At 33.0% G+C, this 22,548-nt stretch overlaps 1 protein-coding gene across 1 annotated transcript in view; it reads right to left on the bottom strand.

Moving 5' to 3' along the window:
- Window positions 1–22,548, bottom strand: part of SCN7A (sodium channel, voltage gated, type VII alpha subunit) — a 113,827-nt gene that overhangs the window by 62,819 nt on the left and 28,460 nt on the right. The window contains exons 2-10 of the mRNA XM_012655825.1: window positions 19,148–19,395; window positions 15,687–15,805; window positions 15,104–15,193; window positions 14,111–14,239; window positions 12,550–12,641; window positions 7,786–7,992; window positions 7,438–7,507; window positions 4,999–5,140; window positions 1,566–1,772 (exon numbers count right to left, since the gene is read on the bottom strand). Coding sequence (XP_012511279.1) covers window positions 1,566–1,772; window positions 4,999–5,140; window positions 7,438–7,507; window positions 7,786–7,992; window positions 12,550–12,641; window positions 14,111–14,239; window positions 15,104–15,193; window positions 15,687–15,805; window positions 19,148–19,381 — 1,290 coding nt within the window. The 5' untranslated portion in view covers window positions 19,382–19,395. The remainder of the gene's footprint in view (window positions 1–1,565; window positions 1,773–4,998; window positions 5,141–7,437; window positions 7,508–7,785; window positions 7,993–12,549; window positions 12,642–14,110; window positions 14,240–15,103; window positions 15,194–15,686; window positions 15,806–19,147; window positions 19,396–22,548) is intronic.

Raw genomic sequence — 22,548 nt, forward strand, 5'->3', positions numbered from 1 at the left:
ATTAAAACCAGAAAGGCTTTCTGTGATCCAGAGCAGAAAAATGAACGGAGATATTGGAAATTGGGAAATATCCAAGTTCTTCATAAGCAGAGTTAGTAGAGCATTTCATCTTAGGATAAGAGAAGTATTATCATGCTCTTGGATACGTATGAGTGTATCCATAAGCCCTTAAGATTCTGAAATGCCACTTCAGAACAAATCACACATTCAACATATCACTCAGACCCTAATCATTCAATCTGAGGGACCCCATTCATTTCTTAGAGAGAGAAAGATGTTGAAATTTGCTTTTCTGTGACTTACTCATGAGTAATATAATGGCGATATTCAATAGCCTCTTTTTATACATGTTTTCTTCACACAGCCCATAATTGCTTCTTGTTCAATGGCATGCATGTAAGTGTTCATCAGATCATTCCGTATGATTCCACATCATGTCATTCAGGCCCCACTTTTTGGCACAATGGCTATCTAAAGCTTTTTCACTGAAGATGACTTAATGAAGAGGTTACATATAAATATAGGGGAGTTAACATTTCCCTCTTTTTGACTTAGGGCCTTTGGTATCAATGAACTTCTTAGGCAGCCTTACTACCCATTCCACTTAGTACCACAGTATGTGTTGGTCCTTTACTTTCCCCATCTCTTTTTATCCTCTTTATATGGGAGGGTTCTGGATATGGCTCCTCTCTATCCCGTGTCCTCAATCCAGACCTTTATCCCATTTACCAGGAAGGTAGTTTGAAGACGAAGTGAGAGATAGCCACGTCCTGCAGAATATAAGAAAGATTCTTCTGGTTGCTTTCCTCAGTCCTGTTCTTTCTTTTAGCACACTGATGGCACAGTTTAAATTTTTAAAGATGATTTTTCCTAACTTCCCTAATGCTACTTCTGCCAATACTTTCAGATTCATAGAACAAATTTTTGGTTATGAGGCTAAAAATATGAAAAAGCATTCAAATGCAACACTAAAGTAATGGAAAATTGCAATAAAACATTATTAAGTTTGACTAATCATGGATTTAATGATTCATGGATAAAATAATTCCCATATCATGATGCGCAGTGCATTTCCTCTTGAAAGAACTAGACAGCCAAGAAAGTACATTTTTTATCTTTTTAAAACTTGAGTCCATTGTTTTAGTACTTTATAATTTCTAAATTATGGAAGCCACTATCACTTTTGAGTTAAACACAGACATTTTCCAAAGTTAATTCTAATGTGCTTTCTGAAGTAGCTTTTAATTAATAAACTACACCTGTATTAAGAGAAGTCAAATTCTAAAAACATAATATGTCTACAGTTTATCAGCTATAGTAATACACATTTTGGAAAAAATATATAAATTAAAGAAATCTTTAAAGATGCTGGTTACTCTCACAACAGGGCGTTAAGGAGGGGAATGTCATGTAGCAAAAGTGAGATCTCTTATTGAAATCATTTTTGATCTTCTTATCATGTAGCACACACCAATATAAGTATCTCCCAGAAAGTAACATACTCCAAGATTTTGAGAAGGTATCTCTAACACCATGATTCTAAGAAGCATTAAAAAACACTATACCTGGGCTGCTTCATTTCCTTCTTGAAGTTCTTTTATAGTCTGTTGACATTTTGATTCAATCTTCTTAGTTTTTTCAGCAGCTGTCTGCTTTTCTTCTTCATAGGCCATAGCGAGTATGCCCAAGAATAAACTTGCCATGTAAAAGGCAAACCAAAAACTTACCACAACAAAAAATATCATGTAGATCTTCCCAGAAGCATAAAGGATCTAAGGTAGAATATAAGACACAAGAAGGAAATGTTATTTATCTTTCTGTATTCTCCCATTTTAAGATTAAAAATGATATTTTGTTATAAAAATTATTTAGCCATAAGTGAAATGAAATCACAGGACAGATTAAGCACTGGTTCTACCTGAAGAAATAAACAAAAAGTTCCTCAGCTTTAGACATGTATGCAAGGTTTATAAAACCAAGGGAAGAATTTAGTAATTAAGTTATTAGGGTGAATATTTGACGTTTTTATGTCTTCTTACCCATTTCATGTCGGGATATATAAATCTGTAAGAAAACTGTAAAGAAATATATTAAGATAGAAAAAATCCAAATTAATGATTTCCCCTGTGTCAGAAGGAAGCTGATATAATCAGAAAAAACTTCCAGTGAGAAGTTTTAGATAGTTAGATAGAAGTTTAGATAGTTTAGATAGAGGTTTTAGACTGTATAGATAATGCTTTATTTCTTAATATGAGTATATGGAAGTGTGTTACAGCATTTTTGTAAGTTTTGTATACAAAATATTTCATAGCAGAACAAAAAAAAAATAGAAAAACAACCTGAAAGGAAAATTATCATCTCTCAATAAAGAAGCTGGACAGTCTTGATACAGTTATTTTCTTTGCAGTAGAATCTTTAAATATATGAAGTTTAATCAAGTCAGAGAATGTTTGGAGATTATTTTGTTCTGAACATTACTTTACGTAAAAATCACAGCAAAGTGCAAAATCAGGTCTACACAAGGGGTGGGAAGCAGAAATATTTGTATGGATGTCAGAGTACCTGCTTTGGTGAGGAACCTTTCGACAAACTGTATGAGAATGTCATATAAGTCATTTATATAAAGTCATTACAGTGGGTGATATTTATGGATAGAAAAATATAAAATTTTATATTTCCAAACTGAGCACTGACTAGCTTTTATTTCATAATAATTACCTAAGATAGACCAGAAAATTTAAAGATTAAAAAAATTATAAGTAGAACATTAAAAATGCAAAATTTTGTTTGCCGATTTATCCTCGTTGATTAAAAGTACATGACCAATTCATGAAAACAAATGAGAATAGTCTTAATTAATACTTGTACCCAGGGTGCATCAAAGAGTACCTGAATCAAATAAATATTTTTTGAATTATTGGAAAATAATAATCTCCAAAATTGTTCTCTGTGGGAATAATTGCTAACTTTCCATAGCCATAATTAGTTCAGTCTAGGGCAATGCTCAAGAGTACAAATTCAGGCCAAATCAAAGCAAACTCTATCCACACTAGTCAAGAAAAACTTAAGAGTACAATAACGAAGGTTCTCAGGACTCCAACACCAGGACACTCCCAGACTGGTTTACCATTTCACTGGTAGAGGGAAAGGATTGTCTTTAAACCAATGATAACAGGAAAATTAGCTAACACATTTTTGGGGCTATAAACAGAAAACAAGACCTTTATTAATATATAAAGTGATATAGTGCATAAATATTGACTTGATTTTTCATTTATTAAAATTTACATTAATCATTTCTATGTGTTAGGTGCTGAGAACACAAAAGTTACAATAAGAAAAAAATATTTCTTCTCTGGTGGTTTGTCTCTTAGTCGGGGAAATAGCTGGACAAGCAACTAAAATACCACTATCCAAGGAAATTATAGTGGACTGCAGGACTCCAGTGCAGGATATGCCTTACTCTGAAAGGAAAATTTGGGGAAAAGTTCAAAGAAATCCTACCTTTGAATTATGAATTTCAGGCATGAGACCAAAGGCAGATAGAAGGAAACCTGGATTCAGGCAGAGGGTACACCATACATGGTAATAAGGAATTATGAGAAAAGCTCATTTAGGAAATAGCAAGTCTTTTTCATACTGAAGTAAAGCAGAGAGTACATATTGGGATATCGTTAGGAAATAAATCTGAAGAAGTATGCAGAGACTAGCTCTTAAAGGGCACTGTGTATCAGGCATATGGACTTTGAACTTCATCCCATAGGAATCTGGAAATCACTAAAGGATTTTTAGAAGGATAACATGATAAGATTATTTTAGAAATAAGCTCCCAGTGTTATGGAGGGAACACTGATACTTGTTAAAAAGATTGGGAAATAACAATATAAATACTAATCTAACAAAATTAGAAAAATATGGTCTGCACAAAAATATAACTTGTAATATTTTCATGTATTTCTTTTATTAATACCAATAATACAACTGTACTACAGGTATGTTTCAGTCACTTGTTTTCCATTTAACAATAGATTATGAACCTTCATCTATGCTCAAAATACATCACATTATCGTATCATTATTAATGACCAGTACACACACATACATGCCCCATAATTTATCAAGTCAATCAAAACAAATATTGTATTTATGTGCATTTAATAAAAGAATATTCTACCTCAACTTTAAATACCTTTGGAATTTATAACTAACATCTTTTTATCTAGTAGCTCTTGATACTATGCTGCTTCAATAATAACATTGTATAGTCCACTGTAATGAAACTTCTCTTCAAATAAAAACTGAATGCCCATGTTAATGAATATTATACCTTCCTGAGAAACTATGGCACACGCATAATTAGTTATAAAGACAGACTCTCAGAATTTAAATTTCAAGTCTCATTACAGCAAACCTTCTGTTATCATAATTGGAGCATGACTCAACAGTAAAATGGAATGAGAAGAAATAGAGGAATAAAGAGAATTGGAACATTCTATATATACAATAAACAATTGTTTAATACATGGTAATCTCATAAATTCAAAGAGTTCTAACTAAAGAATTAGTACCTAGAAATGTTCTTTCCTTTGTTAATATCAAATGTGTAGTATCACAGGCTTCGGAGCGGGACAATAATCTGAGCTCTCACAGGTTCACCTGTTGTAAATTTGGGGCGGCTACTCAACCTCACTGAATTTCAGTGTCTTCATATAAAAGGCAAGTATAGACATAGATACACACACACACACACACACACACACACACATACATACTGACCATGTTGAATTATTGCGAACATTAAATAAGATATCACACACAGAAGCACAAACCTGGCACAGCAGCCAGCATATGGTTTGACATTCAGTAACTCTGGTTCTCTTTTCTTTTGTCCTCAAACTCCTTTCCATATAAAAGTTTAATTAAAAAAAAATTACATTTGACCATTATTTTAGAAGGGCGGGCATTCTTAAGTGCAGTGAAGACTCTCTCTGTTCTTACCTGGTGATAAAGTGCTTCGGGATAATCCTGGGTCATTAACCGAAATAGGGCAAATAAGGCCCAGCCAAAATTGTCAAAATTTGTGAAGCCATGATCAGGATTTATGCCAGCTTTTACACACACATATCCTTCAGGACACTGACTAAAGAAGACAAAGAAAAGAAAAACTGCTTACTGTTAAGTGATTTTCAGGTTATGGACAATTTATAAACATAGAACATCTGTCCATGAATAATAGAGGGCTCCCTTATCCACAGGAAGTAATTAGTCTTCTCCCAATTTCCAGTCAAAATGTCACAAACCAGTTCAATTTTAAGTTGATGTTTAAGTGTTGATACATATGTTCAAATTGTTTTTAAGAGATGTTGAACCAAGTGTAAATCAGACTATAAGCCTTCACTAAAACTGTGACATTTTATATATTTATTGTGTACAACATGATGTTTTGGAATGTGTATACATTGTGGAATGGCTAAATTGAACTAATTAACATATGCATTATCTCACATACTTATTTTTTGTAGTGGGAATATTTAAAACTTACTGGCTTAGAAAATTTCAAGAATGCAATGCAGTGTATTAACTATAGTCTTACTACTCAATATCAAAGGGGAACTACCTGAACGTCACAGTGAGAGTACAACTGGTGGAAAATAGTACTGATAAAAATAAAACTGCAGCAATAGAGGTTAAATTTTCAAACGATCTCATCTCAAACCTTTAGAGCCCATTATTTAAGGGTGAGAAAATATTTATCACATCAATAATTTATACGCAGTATGCACTTGAGGAGATAGAACAGATTAAATATTTATTCCATTTCCTTTCAGGGCATCCTCATAACTTTTATGTACTGAGGGGCTTTAGTGCTGTGGTCACTTATTACAGTAGTGGCCCAATAAATCATGCTTCCCTCTCTCTATGCCCTTGTGCAGTTCCCTCCCACGTTATTCTGGGTTTGATCGTGTGACTTGTTTTAGACATTTGTTAATGGAACAAGAAGAGCTTTAAAAAGCACTTGTGCATTGGGGCTTGCTAAATTGCTGACCTAGAGAGTCTGAGCAAATGAAGTTTTGTTGTTGTCCTAAGCCACGAAGTTTTGGAGGAGTTTACCATGCAGCAAGGTATGATTGCCACAAGTGAAACATTGCATGACTTTCTCTTTTTGACTTGAAATATATCATGGAGTTCTGAATATCCATGACTGAGTACCTTCAAAATGCATTTCAGGTCATACTTGAGTTTGGAATGTACATACAAAGGATTAGCTGATGTGAGATGGGACAAAAGAGATGGATACACAATTTGGATTTGAGAATAGAATGGAAATCCAGCAGAAACTGGGCAAAAAAAAAAAAAAAAAAAAAAGCACTGAGAAAGGGATAAAATGTCTAAATCGCTTGAATTTAACTAAACTACATAACTCATGCTCCTCTCCCCCATGATGTGCCTAATGTCAATCTGGGCCCCGGAGCCTAAGAAAGAGGTGAGCCTCTGGATGGCTGCCCAGTCATCCCAGCTGAGCAAAGCAACAGAAGGAAATTACGTGAGTCACTGTTGAAAAGGGCCCCATCTCTATGTCCTGGATTATAATTTTAATCTGAAATTATAGGACAATAAGACACGAAAGTTTGTTATTTCACTGAGAAATTATTTATACATACTGTTTTTAAGAACAAGTGTTTCTGTTAATGTAAATTATAGCCATAAAAGATATATAAGACATGAAATAAATGAAATAGCAGCATATCTTTAACATTTCTTTTTTCTGAAAGCTTCTAGACAAGGAATAGATTTACACCATATATGTTGGTTAATGCTCACTAGTTCTGAGGCACAATAAAAACAGAAGATCAGATCCTTAAGTCTTGGCTCTGCCATTTACTAGCTTCTTGACCTTGAATAAATTATTTTGCTAGGCTGCCTATTGCTTTTTCTATAAAATTGGATTAATAGCATTCCATATTGCATACTTCTGCTATGGCTTGAATGTCTTTGTACCCTCAACATTTGTATGTTGAAATTCTAAGCCCCAAAGTTAGAGGTAGATTAGGTCACGGAGGTGGGGCCCTCACGAATGTGATGAGTGCCGTTAGACAAGCCCATGAGAAACCCCTTGTCCCTTCTACTATGTGAGGGCACAGCAAAAAGGCACCATCTATCTATAAGCCAAAAGGCGGGCCCTCACCAGACACCAAATTTGCTGGCACCTCCACCTGAACTTAGCCTCCTAGACTGTGAGAAATAAATTTCTGTTGATTTTAAACTACCCAGCCTATGGCATTTTGTTATAGCAGCCTGAAGGCACTAAAAGAACTTTTCCGCATGGTTTTGATAATAAAATGAGATAATGTAATCAGATGGGAACCAATAATCATTCAGTAAGTAGTATCGACAGGTGATACTGACCTGATAGAAGAAAACTTTAACACGACTTACCCAGCATCTGTTCTATTGCCGCAAAGGAGAGCGTATCTTTCTCCTTCCAAATAATAAAAGTTTTCTGTTTCTGAAAAATAGGCAAAAAATAATAGTCTGTATCAAATCTTGAGTTAGCAGCATATCTGAAGTCTATTTTGATCTCCAAAGAAGATAAACATCTCTATTCCAGATGAGAAGAACGGAGCAAATATCCTGGCCTTTTTTACTTAGCATCTGATGCAAAAGCCAAAAAGCCTTTGAAGTCCGGCAAAATGGCAAAATGTTGAGTGTTCAACATTTCTGGGAAGACTTCTCTGCCTTTAACAAAAGTTTTACTTTTTGACTTAGATGGCAAGTGATTCTTACCTCGAATGTAATATGGATTTCCAGTTCTGTTGTGCAGAGTTTCATTTTCATTTTCTTGGGGCCATCGCAGACATTTATGCTTCAGGTTGCCCATGAAGAGCCCCATCCCAATTAGAGAAAATATGCTCAGAAAAAATAGAGTTAAGATAATGACACCAATGAGTTTCTTCAGGCAACAGATCAGGATCCCCACAAGGGACTGCAGACCTGAAAAGAGAAAGGGTTGTTTTTGATAAAATAAAACATCTCAGTACAGCAGCATTAACAAACCTCTTCTATGGCAATGCATGCTCCATTGAAATCAACAGCTTTGTGCCTTATAATCTAATTTTCATTATTTAGATCTAATAAATAATCAACGAAACTTTGAGGTTTCTATATTATTGCTAATTTATAACACCTGATGAAATAATTCAAACACAATATTTCAAATTAGTTGTTTGTTTCTCTTTACTATATAAAGAACAACAACCTTTCTCTCTTGGTTACTGCTTCTTATACCATCCACCCATGTTATAAGCTCAATAATGAATGAAAATATATTAGCTCTGTGATGTTGAACAAGTTATTAATATCATCATTTCTATACCTCAGGTTTATCATCTTGAAAATGGGAATAATAATAATACCTAATTCATATATCATTGTGAGAATTGAAAAGCTATTTTTTAAATGGCCTCAGCTGATTAGATTTCTTGAATGAAATAGGATAGGATTGAAATAAAGTCATTTGTGGCAAAAGAAATGTGAAAATCTAGATTAAATACATAATTTTTATTGACATCACACTTCAATATGTGTTTGTAGCCTACTTTTGCCACTTAGGATTATACCATTATTTTTTTTAACTATCAACAATTCTTTTTAAGTATCATATTAGAAATATAATAGAATTTCTGTGTCAAATATACAGCCATGTTTAAGTGTTGATACATATGTTCAAATTGTTTTTAAGAGATGTTGAACCAAGTGTAAATCAGACTATAAGCCTTCACTAAAACTGTGACATTTAAAAAAAACATTGTTGCCAATATAAGATCACTTTAAAGTAATTTCTGTTTTTAAAAATATGTCTATTTGCATTGTGTACTTACTTGGTAACTGTAATGGGTCCTCTGTATATTTGTATACTGAAATCTTTTTCATATTGTTTTGTGAGAATTATTTTTGAGAAGAGTAATTCTTAAATAAGGATATATAATGTGTATGCATATGTGGAGATATATATATACACACACACACACACACACACACACACACACACACACACACATATATATATCCATGGTATACTCAGTTTCTTGTGGAGCTTTAATTTTAGTGGTAACATTTTGTTTGAAGGTAAAAACTGTCACCATCAAATTTTTACAGAATTAAATTTATTAATAATTTTCATTATTATCTGAAATTCAGATTATTGTTAGAAATGTCCCGGTCACATGCCAATCTTGATTTTAATTTTCTGGTATAACTTCCTCCTTATTTTTATTTTAACTTATCATTGTGTTTAGTTATGTATCTTATAGAGTTTAATTTTATATCTGATTTAATACTAAAGTTTCTGTCCCCTTGACAGAAAATATTTAACTCAATTGCATTTATTTTTGAAAATTAGCTTCACTTTTGGGTATACCTTTACCATTTTATTATTTGATTTCTATATTTTCCTTATGATTTACTGTTTCCTATCCTTTCTAAACTAATTTTTTCTTTACTATTTTAGAAAAAATACATCTGTTTTAAAAACTTCTATCAAATTTAAGTTCCTATTTTGAATCACATGCAAATCTCTACATCAAAAATAAGGTTGTATCTACTCTAGTCCTACCATATAAGATAAAAAAAAAACCATATTTACTTTCTTAATTTTCTGTATTCCCATTTCTCAGTTTTTAATGCAATTTAGGACTTTTGTCCTAGCTATACTTGCTGAATTATTATTTTTTTACATTATGTATTGTCTTTCATGATTTATAGGAAGGGTAACATTCAAATCCTTACAAAGGCTTGACAGGAAGCATAAATTCATGCAAACAGGGAGTTGAGGGGATTTGAATCAATATGCCTAATTTGAAAGGGCAGCTGCTCCTCATCTACAGCAGGTGGTTTCCATACAGAAGCACAGGTGAATGTATGCTGACAATTCATCCAAGTTAACTTAGATAAAATGACCAGAATTTTTATAATGTTGGCAACTATTTTAAAGTTTTCTAAAACACAAACAAAATACGTCCCTGGTTCAAGAATGATCCGCAGATATCCCCGTTGTAACTTCTGATTTCTAATATTTGCATCCTGTTTCGCAACCCACTAAAAGGAGTAATTTGTAATCCATTCTCTGTTGAAATGATTTCAGAGCTCATTGCAATGGCTTTTGAAATGAAATCATGCCGTTATTTAATATTATATTTTCATACTTTTTTCAGCAGATATTTGGGAAAGACACACGTGTACAATGTCAGGACTTTTGCACGGCTGAGGATATCTTTCTGTCGACTTCACATATGAATGACAGACAGGTACAGAATTGTATGTTTCAACCTCTCTGCCTACACTTCCCCCAAGTTCTGAAACTCCACTGTCTTCTCAAGTTTTATAGTACTAAGAGGTCTAAGGATGACTTTTCCATTAAATCTGCTTCTCTGAATTTTTTTTTGTAGAGTTTTATAATACTTTTATTCTTTAATATTTTAAATTTATGAAAGCTTATAGTATGTCTAAATGTATTTTCTAGTTATTTTTTAATCTAGTAGGAGATGGGTCCTTTCATTTGTAAAGCCTCCAGTTAATAAATCTAGATTTTTTCCTACTGTATTTTTGAAAAATTTGCCTTTTACATTTATTCTGGCCTTTTTTCAGGATCACCAATTATCCATCGAGTTTTCTCTCCTTCATTAATCCATTCCATTTTTGATTCTACTTTATTAATACAGAATACCCCTAGTCTTTCTTTACATAATTATGCTTGTTTGATGCACTAATAATGCTGTATTTTACTGTTTCTATTACCATTTAATGTTCACCTAGAGTATTATAATTTTCATCACATTTTTGTTTTAAAGTTATTTGTGTTTGCCTATTTTATTATCTCATTTTCGTTTTCTTCTTGAGAGAGTCAAAGTTTTCTTCTATTGAGACTACAAAATAGATGTTTTCTATGCTTGCTTCTATGCCTTAAGTACAATATTTTTTTTAAAGAAAGAGGATCACTTTCTTCGTATTAAATAGTATGTTTGTCTTTCTGTATTGCAAGACATTTTCATGTACTCCATATTGCTGGTATGTGCCTTGTACAGCATCCCTCGAAAAAACAGTGGTAAGTCCCTACTAGCCTGTGAGCTCCAACGCTAGTGAAAGAATTCTTCTTGTCTTAAATTCACCTGATTTCTTTTATAATCCTTACCTCTTTTCCTAAGATGAAAATGCAGGTGACGCAGTCTTACGTTCTAGTAACATTTTGGGAGGACTAGGGGAGCCAAAGTTGCAGAAATTCCTACCATGGTAAATCTCACTACTTGTTTCCTTCACTAGATGTGACAAAGCTGCCATGCTACAGACCAGTTTTTAAAAATAGCTTTATTGAGATGTAATTCACAAACCCTACAATTCACCAATTTAATGTGTATGAGTCAGTATTTTAGTATATCCACAGGTTATGAATCCATCACCACATGTCTGGCCTTGATCCTAGAGTTCTGGTCCACAAAAGTTACTTATAGACCTTATTTTTGTTACATTTGTTTCTTTTCTTTTCTTTTTTTTTTTTGAGGCAGAGTCTCCCTGTGTTGCCTGGGCTAGAGTGCTGTGGCGTCATCCTAGCTCAAAGCAACCTCAAACTCCTGGGCTCAAGCGATCCTTCTGCCTCAGCCTCCCGAGTAGCTGGGACTACAGGCATGCACCACCATGCCTGGCTAATTTTTTCTATATATTTTTAGTTGTTCAATTAATTTCTTTCTATTTTTAGTAGAGACGGGATCTCACTCTTGCTCAGGCTGGATTCGAATTCCTGAGCTCAAACAATCCGCCTGCCTCGGCCTCCCAGAGAGCTAGGATTACAGATGTGAGCCACCGCGCCCGGCCTTACATTTGTTTCTTGATACAACTATTTCATAATACTTCTGACTCATAGTAGCCAAAAGATTCTGAGTGGAGTCGTTCTTATCTGATTGATTTACTCATTCAGAACAATGCATTAGGTGGTATTGGTGGGCTCCCTCTTGGATATCTTCAGAAATGGGAGCTGTAAGTTAGTCTTCAGTATCTTCCATCAAAGTGGTCACAGCTCTAGCGGATTTACTGGAACCTCCTTGAGTTTTGTGACACGTGAGATGTACACTATCCAAGCACTCAGAGCAAAGGGTACTTATTTTATATTTATTTTATTTTATATTACTCTGTTCATTTCAACTGGTTTCTTGATGTGATAAGGAAAAGAAGGAGGCAGATCGGACATCTGTCTAGAGTGCTATTTACCTCAGAATTCTATGGACAATTTTATAAGTTTGTAAAGATACAAAAATTAAAAATATATTTGGTTGATGTCTATATTTGGGTTTTTAAAGTATTGAACGACAGTCAAATATATTTTTTTCCTTGCCTTTCTTGGAGTGATAAATAAATTGAAAGATCAGATAACTTATTAAATCCCAATTGGGAACATTATTCAATTTTACATTGTCTCTGAACAACAACAGGGGAGTTCAAATGAATATATGACAGTACATAAAACAAAACGAGGAAAAGGAATTCAATGCCATTTCTTACCTGAGTTTAAAGGAATAATTTTCAAAATTCTCAAAGTTCTTACAGTTTGAAGCATTAGAATGAAGTTCAGAGGTGAATATCTTGCTATAAGCCTGTGGAATTAAAGTATTTAGAGGTCATATTGAGTCTAATGCTACTTATCTTTGGCTTTTTATACTTTTTGAAACATACTTTTAAAATCCCATATTCATACAATTCCTTTGCTCACATTATTCCACTTTTGCATATAGTTTTATCATTGACTGGAAGACAAAGATTGCCACAGTGTGAGGTGGCCAGGTTAAATATAAACCTACAAACTTAAATTATGAGAGTTTACAAAAGCTTGACACTGTGAATACTCTGAATTTCACATCAAATATTTTATGTTATATCCACAAATATTTTGTTACTGGATTACTGAAAAAAAAGTTAAGAAAAATTAATAGCTAGCTTTTTGAAGGAATGAAATTCATTTTAAGTATTTAAACTTATGATGATGACAGAGATGGTATGAAAATGGTGATGATAGTGATGATGGTGACGATGATGATGCTGATGATGGTGAATGATGATGATGGTAGAAGGCAAACTGTGTATTGCTTAAGGGCACAGACTCTGGAGCCCAGTTGCCTGTGTAGAAATCTAGGCTCCACCATTAACTAGCTGGCGACACGGAAAAATTACTTAAATCTTTCTTGCCTTAGTTTCCTCAATTGTAAAGTAGAGTTAATAATACTTCCTGATTCAGAGGCTTTTTGTGGGGATTTAATGAGTTAACATATGTAAAGTGCTTAAAGGGGCACCCGGCATATACTAAGGTGTCTCTAAGCTTCAGCTAACAGCAACAGCAAAAACAGCAGAAATAAATGGTAATAGCAGTAAAAATAGTAATGGCAACAATTACAATAATATGAAGTGCTATTTTAGATTGCTTTCAACATGGAGGACACTATTTATGCTCTTTATAAAGGTTATTTTAAAAAAAATGACCAAAACTCTACAAATAGAACGTCATTTTAAATTGTTTTTAACAGAAGTTTTGATGCCAATGATCATTCCCATAGCTATACAAAAGAATACACTAAATAGAAGTTTGAAAAAATAAATAGATGTGAAATTATTAAAATTGTATGTAACACTAAAGAAAAGTGTATGGGGGTGGAGGGTGTTTAAAATGCATTTATTCTGATATCTAGCATGTCTACTGGTCTTAAGCAATGTAGCTACATAACATGTAGATTGGGGATGGAGAATCAAATATGTTAGGATCCTCTCCTTAATATTCAGGGAATTCTCTGCTCACTGCTCACTGGAAAAAATCACGTAAAATGTACAAATTCAATCCCTAGCATTCTTGCTCCAGACAGAAAACAGAAAACATCCCATTCCTTTCATTTCCATTGCATCTTCTGAAGGCTCAGAGACAACTGCCTGAGAGAATTCATTATGACTATGGCTTTGAAATAGTCTTCACTCGCAGTATGTTTGCAGGCAGAAATCCTTGAAGACCCCAATTATTTTTTATGAAGCATTTGCTTAGTATAACATTAAGATGTATGCAATTTAAAGAAATACTTACTCAAACAAAGTTATGCTGAAATCAAGCCAGTTCCATGGATCACCAAGGAAAGAAAAAGATCCTGCCCAGACACCTCTCGCAAAGAGTTTTATAATTATTTCAAATGTGTAAATTCCAAGCAAAGTATTCCTGCAGAAAAATTTTGATATAAATATTAAAAGTGAGAATGACACATTGGTACATCTGAAATGCTATAATATGTCTGTGATAACCATCTAGAATTTGAGAATAAGTTATCAGAAAGGTGAGACCAGGTCTCCTTGGCAGGCCAAAACCAACTAACCACCAATCAATTAGACAACAGTCAACAAGGTAACTGCTCCTGAACCTTAGCCCAAGTCTTATGACATTAACCATGACATTTGACTATTAAATTTTTTCAGTAAGTTCAAGCTCAGAGGTGAGGCTTTTTATGTATTATGTAAGTAAATGATGAAAACACCAAATATCTAATTTGTTGCCTATAAGGATTATATAATAATTAACTTAATAATAATTAAAGGACTTTGGAAGATATAATTTTATTACACACATCTACAAGGATTTTTTATGGTGAATCAGTGTTATAGTTACCCTCCAAAGTCAATTAGTTTTAAGAACAAAGTTAAAGCTCAAGAGGTAACTTTAAGAAAGCCTTTTTCCTAGAAAATTTAATGAGCCTTTCCATCGTTGTAGTCTAATGCAAATAAGACTACTCCCATCCCCTAGGAAAGAGCAGAGACATAGAACAGAAAGGAAGAGAAAGTAATAGTTTTCTTAATAACTTGAAAGAGATAAGATTTATGTGAGTCAGAAGCAAATCAGGTATAGAGCTGCAATTGTAAAAAAGACCTGAGACATTGAAATATTATATTAAACGTTAAATATTAAATTGCATAATGTTAGAAAATACAGTATATTACATAATTTAATGTTATTAAATTAAAATGTTAAGTGTTAAAAATAAAATATAATTATATATAATATTATATATAATAAAATTGTATAACTTACTCTAATATGGGTCCCCATTTTGGCAAATTGGTCATGGACATAAATATGCAATCAGTCAGGACACTGAATAAAATTAACAGTCGGAAAAAGGTAGGTTACAGTCAAGGAATAATAAATAATACTGGAAAAGATACATTCCTATAATCTGTTTATATTTATACACACAAGATAAAATATTCTTTGTGTGTGTTATGAAAGTTTTATTAGTCATTCACTCTATCATTAATACTCTTTGTAATGCAAGCCCTTCTGAACTGGAATGGTTCTTGTTAGGGTTTTTTTTTTTTTCTTTTGAAAGAAAAAAGAAAAAAATTCTTAAATGTTAAAAAAAATCAATCATGTTGAACAACAATGGGGATTAATATTTGTTAATATTTATTGATGTGGGTACTAGAAAATATACTTTATATGTATTTTCAAATGTGGAACACTTAATGAAATATAATCCAGATTTCAATATGACCTAACATGACATATAAATTTGAAAGAGAAAAATACTGCATCAAAATTTGAATAATAGTATAGTTGCATTTGATGTTAGTACAGTTTAAAGCATAGTCAACAAGCCAGCAGAAAAGGATATGGATGCACCAAAACCTTGATAGTTGTTCCTCTAATAGAACTGAAAGGAGACAATGTACATAAGATGGAAGCAGCATTGAATCTGAAGATTGTTCTGTTTTTATTTAATACTATGAAAGTCTGTAAGAAAAAAATCAAGTGAAATTAGAACTCAGAACTATAATCTCATCAATTATGCAACATGTTAATGATCATTACAGTTTTGAATTATAATAGTTATACTTTTCTTCCTTTTGATATTCTTTTATAGACTAAGTCAAATGGAAAAACATTTAACTGTTTTTATTAATGCTTAGGCATATCCACTTATCTATGATTTTTGTTTTGTTTTGTTTTGCTAGAGTTGTACTCAAGAAAGTTGTTTGCCATACACCACATCCCCAAGTTTCCCCACGGAACTAACGCAATAGGAAGAACACTATATCCCTACGGCTTGCAGAGATGCATTTAAAAGTACTAGAGGTGGTTCATCTCAGAATTTAATGAATGTAAAAAAAAGTTAGATTTCATGTCAGAGCAAAGCAAATGTGGGATTACAGTAGTAAAGAAGATTCAATGCATTGAAATAGTGCATCAATCATTAACAATGTTCTATAAAATAGGGAAGGGGGAAGATGGTTGACTAAGAGACATTACTTGTCAAACCATCCCAGAGGGAAGATAGAAATTCTGACTAAGGAAAGAGGAGAAGAGACACAGAGTGGATGTGGATCATAGAGAGAGGTACCAGAGCCTGCCAGAGATTTCGTGGAGGAAAATTGCAAAGCAGAAAAGGTAAAAGATAAAGGGAAAAGTCATCAGGGAAATGCAAATTAAAACCACAGTGAGATATCACCTTACTCCAGTAAGAATGGCCTTTCTTAAAAAGTCCAAAAACAACAGATGCTAGTGTGGATGCAGAGAGAAATGAACACTTATACACTGTTGATGGGGCTGCAAATTAGTACAACGTCTATGGAAAACAGTACAGAGATTCCTCAAAGAACTAAAAGTCGACCTATGATTTGATCCAGCAATCTCATTACTGGGCATTTACCCAAAGGAAATGAAGTCATTTTATCAAAAAGACACCTGCACTTGAATTTTTATTGCAGCACAATTCACAATTGCAAAGATGTGGAATCAACCCAAGTGCCTATCAATTCATGAGTGGATTAACAAAATGTGGTATATATACACCATGAAATATTACTTAGCCATAAAGAAGAATAACTTAATGCCTTTTGCAATTTGGATCGAACTGGAGACCATTATGCTAAGTGAAGTATCTAAAGAATGGAAAAACAAACACTGCATGTACTTGCTATTAAATTGGAACTAACTGATGAGCACACATGTGCATAGAGGGAAGTAAATAAAACTCAACAGATATAAAGCAAGGAGGAGGGGGAGGACGGGATGGGCAAAAAGCTACCTGATGGGTACAATGGACAATATCTGGGTGATGGGCAATCTTAGAACCATGATTCAAGTATTATAATAGTGATCCAGGTAACCAAAATTATTTGTACCTCCTAATACTTTGAAATAAAAAGAAACACATTCTATAAAATGAAGCCCAACTTGTGTCATAGATAATTTAGATGCATCTAAACCAGACATTTATATCATGTAAACTAACATATTGGAAATTAAAGCATTAAATTCTTCATTGTAAAGAGGTAATTCCAGACATAATAATTTTCCAATTTTAAGAGATGAAATTGTTTTAAGAATTTTATAATTATTTGTTTTATGCCCTCTTTAACAGAATAAGCTGAATACAACTTAAAAGTTTAAATAGATTGGTGTCATTGATAATAGCACTTTTTATACTAAGCTATTCTTGCTGTTTTTGACCCAGGTGTTTCATAAAAACTAGACCATGAATAACTCTGGGCCTTGCTTTAGTCTTCATAATTCTTAGCTTTATCTTCAATAACAAACCCAGTTTTGCCTACCATGTCTGTGTACACTGCAGGGCACTCCCAACTCTGCTGCATTGCAGCTACTCCTAAGGTTACTATGCCATCTCAATTGTTAGGATGTAAGCATAGCAAAAACTGAATGCAGAGATGATTGGGATGAGTGAGGACTTGACTGACACTTTCACTAAAATGTTCTCAAGATTATGCAAGTGTTTTATAGCTAATGTTACATATTGCACGTCTTTTTTAGTGCATACACACACACACACATACACACATATACACTCTTCTACTGTAAAATGTCAATACTCCTCCACCACAAAAAGTATTCCAAAGGGCTGTAGTTATTTAAAAAATCACTTTGTCCTCTGTCCAGAGACTTTGGTTCAATTCTATGTCAAGCATTGGATATTATAATATCATTGAATGTTCCACAATATCAAATTATATTTGCCCACTGTGGGGCTACTCCTCACCTTCCACAAATTTGATCTTTTTATAGTTATCTCCTTTTGTCAATGGCACCACCATTCTTCCAAGCTGAAAATCTTGGCATTTAGTCAAATCCTGCTGTTTCTTCTCAAGTGTGTTCTCTCTCTCCTCTGCTACTGTAATCCAGATCTCTAGACATCAAGTCTGTATTACCCCCTCTCCTATTGCACCTTTCTGACCCTATCTCTTCTGTGCAATAGTAATTCCGAAATCTGCCAGATTAAATCTACTTAAACATTGCACTCATCACATCAGTCCCTATGATCACCATATTAAATTCATGTCGACACCTCCATTATCTAATCTTACATTCCACAACTTGCAACACAGCTAAGTTTCCAGTTATAGCATCACTCTGTCTTTTCCCCATTCCAGAATCAATCTGTGTTGTTTCCTGCTCACAGAAAGTCTTCCCTTTGCCTTATTAAAATCTGAAGTGTTCTTCAAACTATTTACTCAAATTATACTTCCTCAATGACTATTCCAGGTTCATTGGTTCACAAAGATCTCTACCCTTTTAAAACATAATTATTCATATTTAGCATTTTGTGCTTGTTCTGGGATTGTACATATGTAAGTAGGTGCCTCAAGTCATTCTGGACTTAAGATAAGGTTTGAATTAATGTGTGTATGAATGAATAAAAATGATAAATAAGATGCAGGTTAGAATTTACTTTCTTAACTTCTGAGTAAGCTCATCAAGTTGAACATTTTAAATTGTCCTACCTATCCTAGACATTTTATAGTTACTTTAAAATTGATAACTATAAATAGTCATTATCATGTTCCCTTAAAACAAGTCATTTACATTAAGGCATATCGGTACCTATATTAAGAAGTAAAGTTACCCAAAATAAACTACTCAACCAGGTAAGACATCAGTTTTGATAAAAATCTCAAATATATGTGTCCCCAAAATGAAATATCTTATGTAGTTCTGTATAATTTAAAATTAGCTCCTCCTTCTTCTTCATTCTCTTTTTATACCCTATCTCAATTACATTTTTTGCATGTCTGTAAATAAAATAAAAATGTAGTCCTAATAATTTCAATTAATTCTCACATTTTTTTTCTTGTAGTAGTATGGGTCCACGTCTTCCAAGGGCTCTGACACCATTCCTCGAGAAAGGTTTCCGTAAATAAATGGAAGCTCTTTGCCAACTTCCAAGTCAGTGTTTGCCTTTAAATCTTCTTCTTCATGTTCCTCGCTGTGTTTTTTAGCAATACGTTGTTTTATAAGCTCAAAAGACTCTGTAGTGAAGGGGACAAGGCCCTTAGGTTCTGGTGAAGCCAACATTTCCAATTTTGTACCTGTAAGAAATTAATTTTCTTTAATTCTATATAAAAGTGGGCATATCAAGAAAAACATAAAGTTAAAAAGGTTAGGATATGAAAAATAGAGATCAGCAAGTGAATACATGCATTCATTTAAAGAACACAGAACACATTCCTGAGTTTTGTAAAAATCTAAGTTGTTCTGAGTTTTACCGTACTTAATATCAGACTTAATCTGTAATTTCATGAATAACTCAATTGCTTCATTTACTCATCTTTTGAACACTCTTTTTTATTTTTTTACTGAAATCTGCTTTTAACTTCTCCACTCTAATAAAAGAATTCAAAGGTTGCTAAAGATCTTTTTTTTTTTTTCCCAGAGACAAATCCAATTATTTGAGCTGTATTTAACGACTGACTCTACTTCCTTCACTTAAACTTAGTCTTCACGGATCTGGAGCCCACCCTTCTGTATCTCCTTTTATATCTCTGATTACTTCCCTTGTCTCATTTTTAACACAGGTCAAATTTTAACCCCAATTTTAACTCTCATATCCCTTAACATTCTGCCTTCCTCCTCAGTTATAGCCATCATTCTGATGAATGCATGGACAGACACAAAGTTTTAATTACTGTATTCAAATGACTATTGACCAAGTACATTTTTCAAAACCCTTTCTTCTTCCAGCTGCCTATGTGGTAATTTCACCAATGGCAGCACTTAACAGGTAAAAACAAAATTCATTGTGTTTGTACTTGATTAGAATCACTCTTTAACATCTGAACTACTGTAGAAACAAAAACTCAAATTCAATACCTTGAAAATTACTTGTGACATTTTTCTCTCTGTCATCAATCTCTCTACACAAAATAATTTTCTTTCAGCAAGTTTCCATTATGAATCTTGAATACTATTAATATCTATTTATATACCTACTTGAAGATAGTCATCTTTGTAATTCTATATTTGAGAGGCTCTACTAGTCTTCACATATTTCAATTCTAGTCTTAACCTATTCAAGTCATCCTACAGCCCATTCAAAATGAAAGTGTTTATCAAATATAATTACTTGAATTCCTATTGATGAACCTTTTCATTTTTCACATATACAAATATGTCCTTTGCTGATTTGTTCCAGTCTAATTCCTCTTAAAATTTACTCTTCAAGTGATCGATGTTGAATGATTGATTTTTCTTTATTTGTTTGCCTAAATCCTCTTTGTAATTTTATTATTATAATTAAGGGTAGGAAATCTTGTACTTGATACTGTGGCATTTTGTATCTGTATATTTTCTCTTGCAGTGCTGGGTCTAGCTGAATTCCTTCTATAAGATTTTTCTAAGACAGAAATCAACCACACACATATACATACATTGTTCTACTTCAGAATTTTCTACTGTTGTGAAAAACTGAGTTAATATTTTAATAAATTACTTATCTATTAATTAAAAGTATTAAAGAGATAAGGTAATTAATATTAATGGGGCACCACTCATTGCAAGAATCAGACTTCCACTGCTAGCTTAAGTAAATGGTGAGTGGGAGATATTTTAAATATTATTCAAGGAAAGGACACATAGTATATTTCTGTGTCATAAATGTGCTATGGAAAATAAAAATGAGAAATAAAAACAGAAATAAAATACTGGGATGACTATTTATGCTTTTCATGGGATCACACATTTTCTGGGCTTTGCTTTTCATGCCGCTGCATTCTACCTGAAAAATGGCTTCCTTCTGAGAATGTGTATAGACCAAAATATTACAACAGCCTTAACTTTATTTGATTTTTCAGTTTAAGTTCCCACTGTATACCTATAATCTATGTTTCAATAAAAAGGTAAATAGATATATACTCTAATTGGCCTAACTAACCTATAAATTCATTTCCCCTTGGTTCAGTCATTTATGATCAGAGGGAAGGACATTTTTGCAACAGCAATGGCTGCTTATACCCAAGTCCTTCAACAGATGTTTCAGGGATAGGGTACAAGGCAATTCTAAAGAAAGGAATATGGACTCGGAAGACCAGCATATCTCTACTTTGAACTCTCTTCCCAAACTAATGGTATAAAAACTCAAAATTGCTCACCTTAAAATTTACTTATTTCCAAATGTCTTGCTCAATATCATGCACAAAACTGAGACTTATTAAAATTTTTCTAAGAATTATTCATATGCCCAACATGCACACACAAACACTTCATATATTAAACTTTATCAAGGGAAGCCAAGATCCTTTGAATAAGTACAATTTATAAGCCTAAGCTACATACAAATAAAGTTTTCTCTTGCATACAAAATCTTTTTCTTTAAAATATTTAATGAGCCTTTCAAAGTTATATTCCTTACACAGAAATCCTTGAATAGATATGAAATAGTTTCTTCATAACTCACAGTTGTTAAACATTAATTACTATATTATGATACTATAGTGATGCTCTCATAGGCAATAATTAAATGATTTTGTTATGCTGTTAGAGTCCTACTGTTTCCTGCTTTAGCAATCAACTGAGACTTGATATTGCATTGCTATTTCTAATCTGCTCCTTCTATTGTCAAAAGTGAAGAACTAAATTTTCTGGGTGAAGGTTGTTTGAGCTTTTTAAAAAATATGTAGTCTTTATGGCAATTACGGGCTGCTCAGGATATACTTCTTTGTACATGAACCTACACTATTCAAGTTTTATTTTCTCACCACAAGTCTTGAGTATTTCACAAGGAAAATAAAGTATATATATTTGGACTTTAGTAAGTCAATTTATAAAATGTCTCATAACATGAAAAAATATATGATAGATAGTATTATAATTAGGCAGATTATAAAGGCTTGGGATCTTTGTCCAAAGGCTGCTGAACAATGGACATGACACACTTAAGTCCTTTTTATTCTATATGGCTTATTCAACACGTCAACAGTTTCAGCTGTAGTGGAGAAATAGCCTAGAAGAAACAAATAAATAAAACCAGGAAGTTTGATCTTAGCTAGATCTACATTCAAATCCTAAACTCTGTTACTAATGTTCTAAGAGACCTCAGTCAAAACACTGGGGTCTTAATACTTTCTAACTTGTTTTCTCAGTCGTAAAATTAGGATTCCTCCTTGGGTTAAATAAGGATAAAATAAAATAATACGAGTGAAAATTCCTGGTACAGTGATTGGCACATATTAATAATAGATGGGAAA

This window comes from Propithecus coquereli, unplaced genomic scaffold (assembly GCF_000956105.1).
Source record: "Propithecus coquereli isolate 6110/MARCELLA unplaced genomic scaffold, Pcoq_1.0 Scaffold49, whole genome shotgun sequence".
Classification (NCBI taxonomy): domain Eukaryota; kingdom Metazoa; phylum Chordata; class Mammalia; order Primates; family Indriidae; genus Propithecus; species Propithecus coquereli.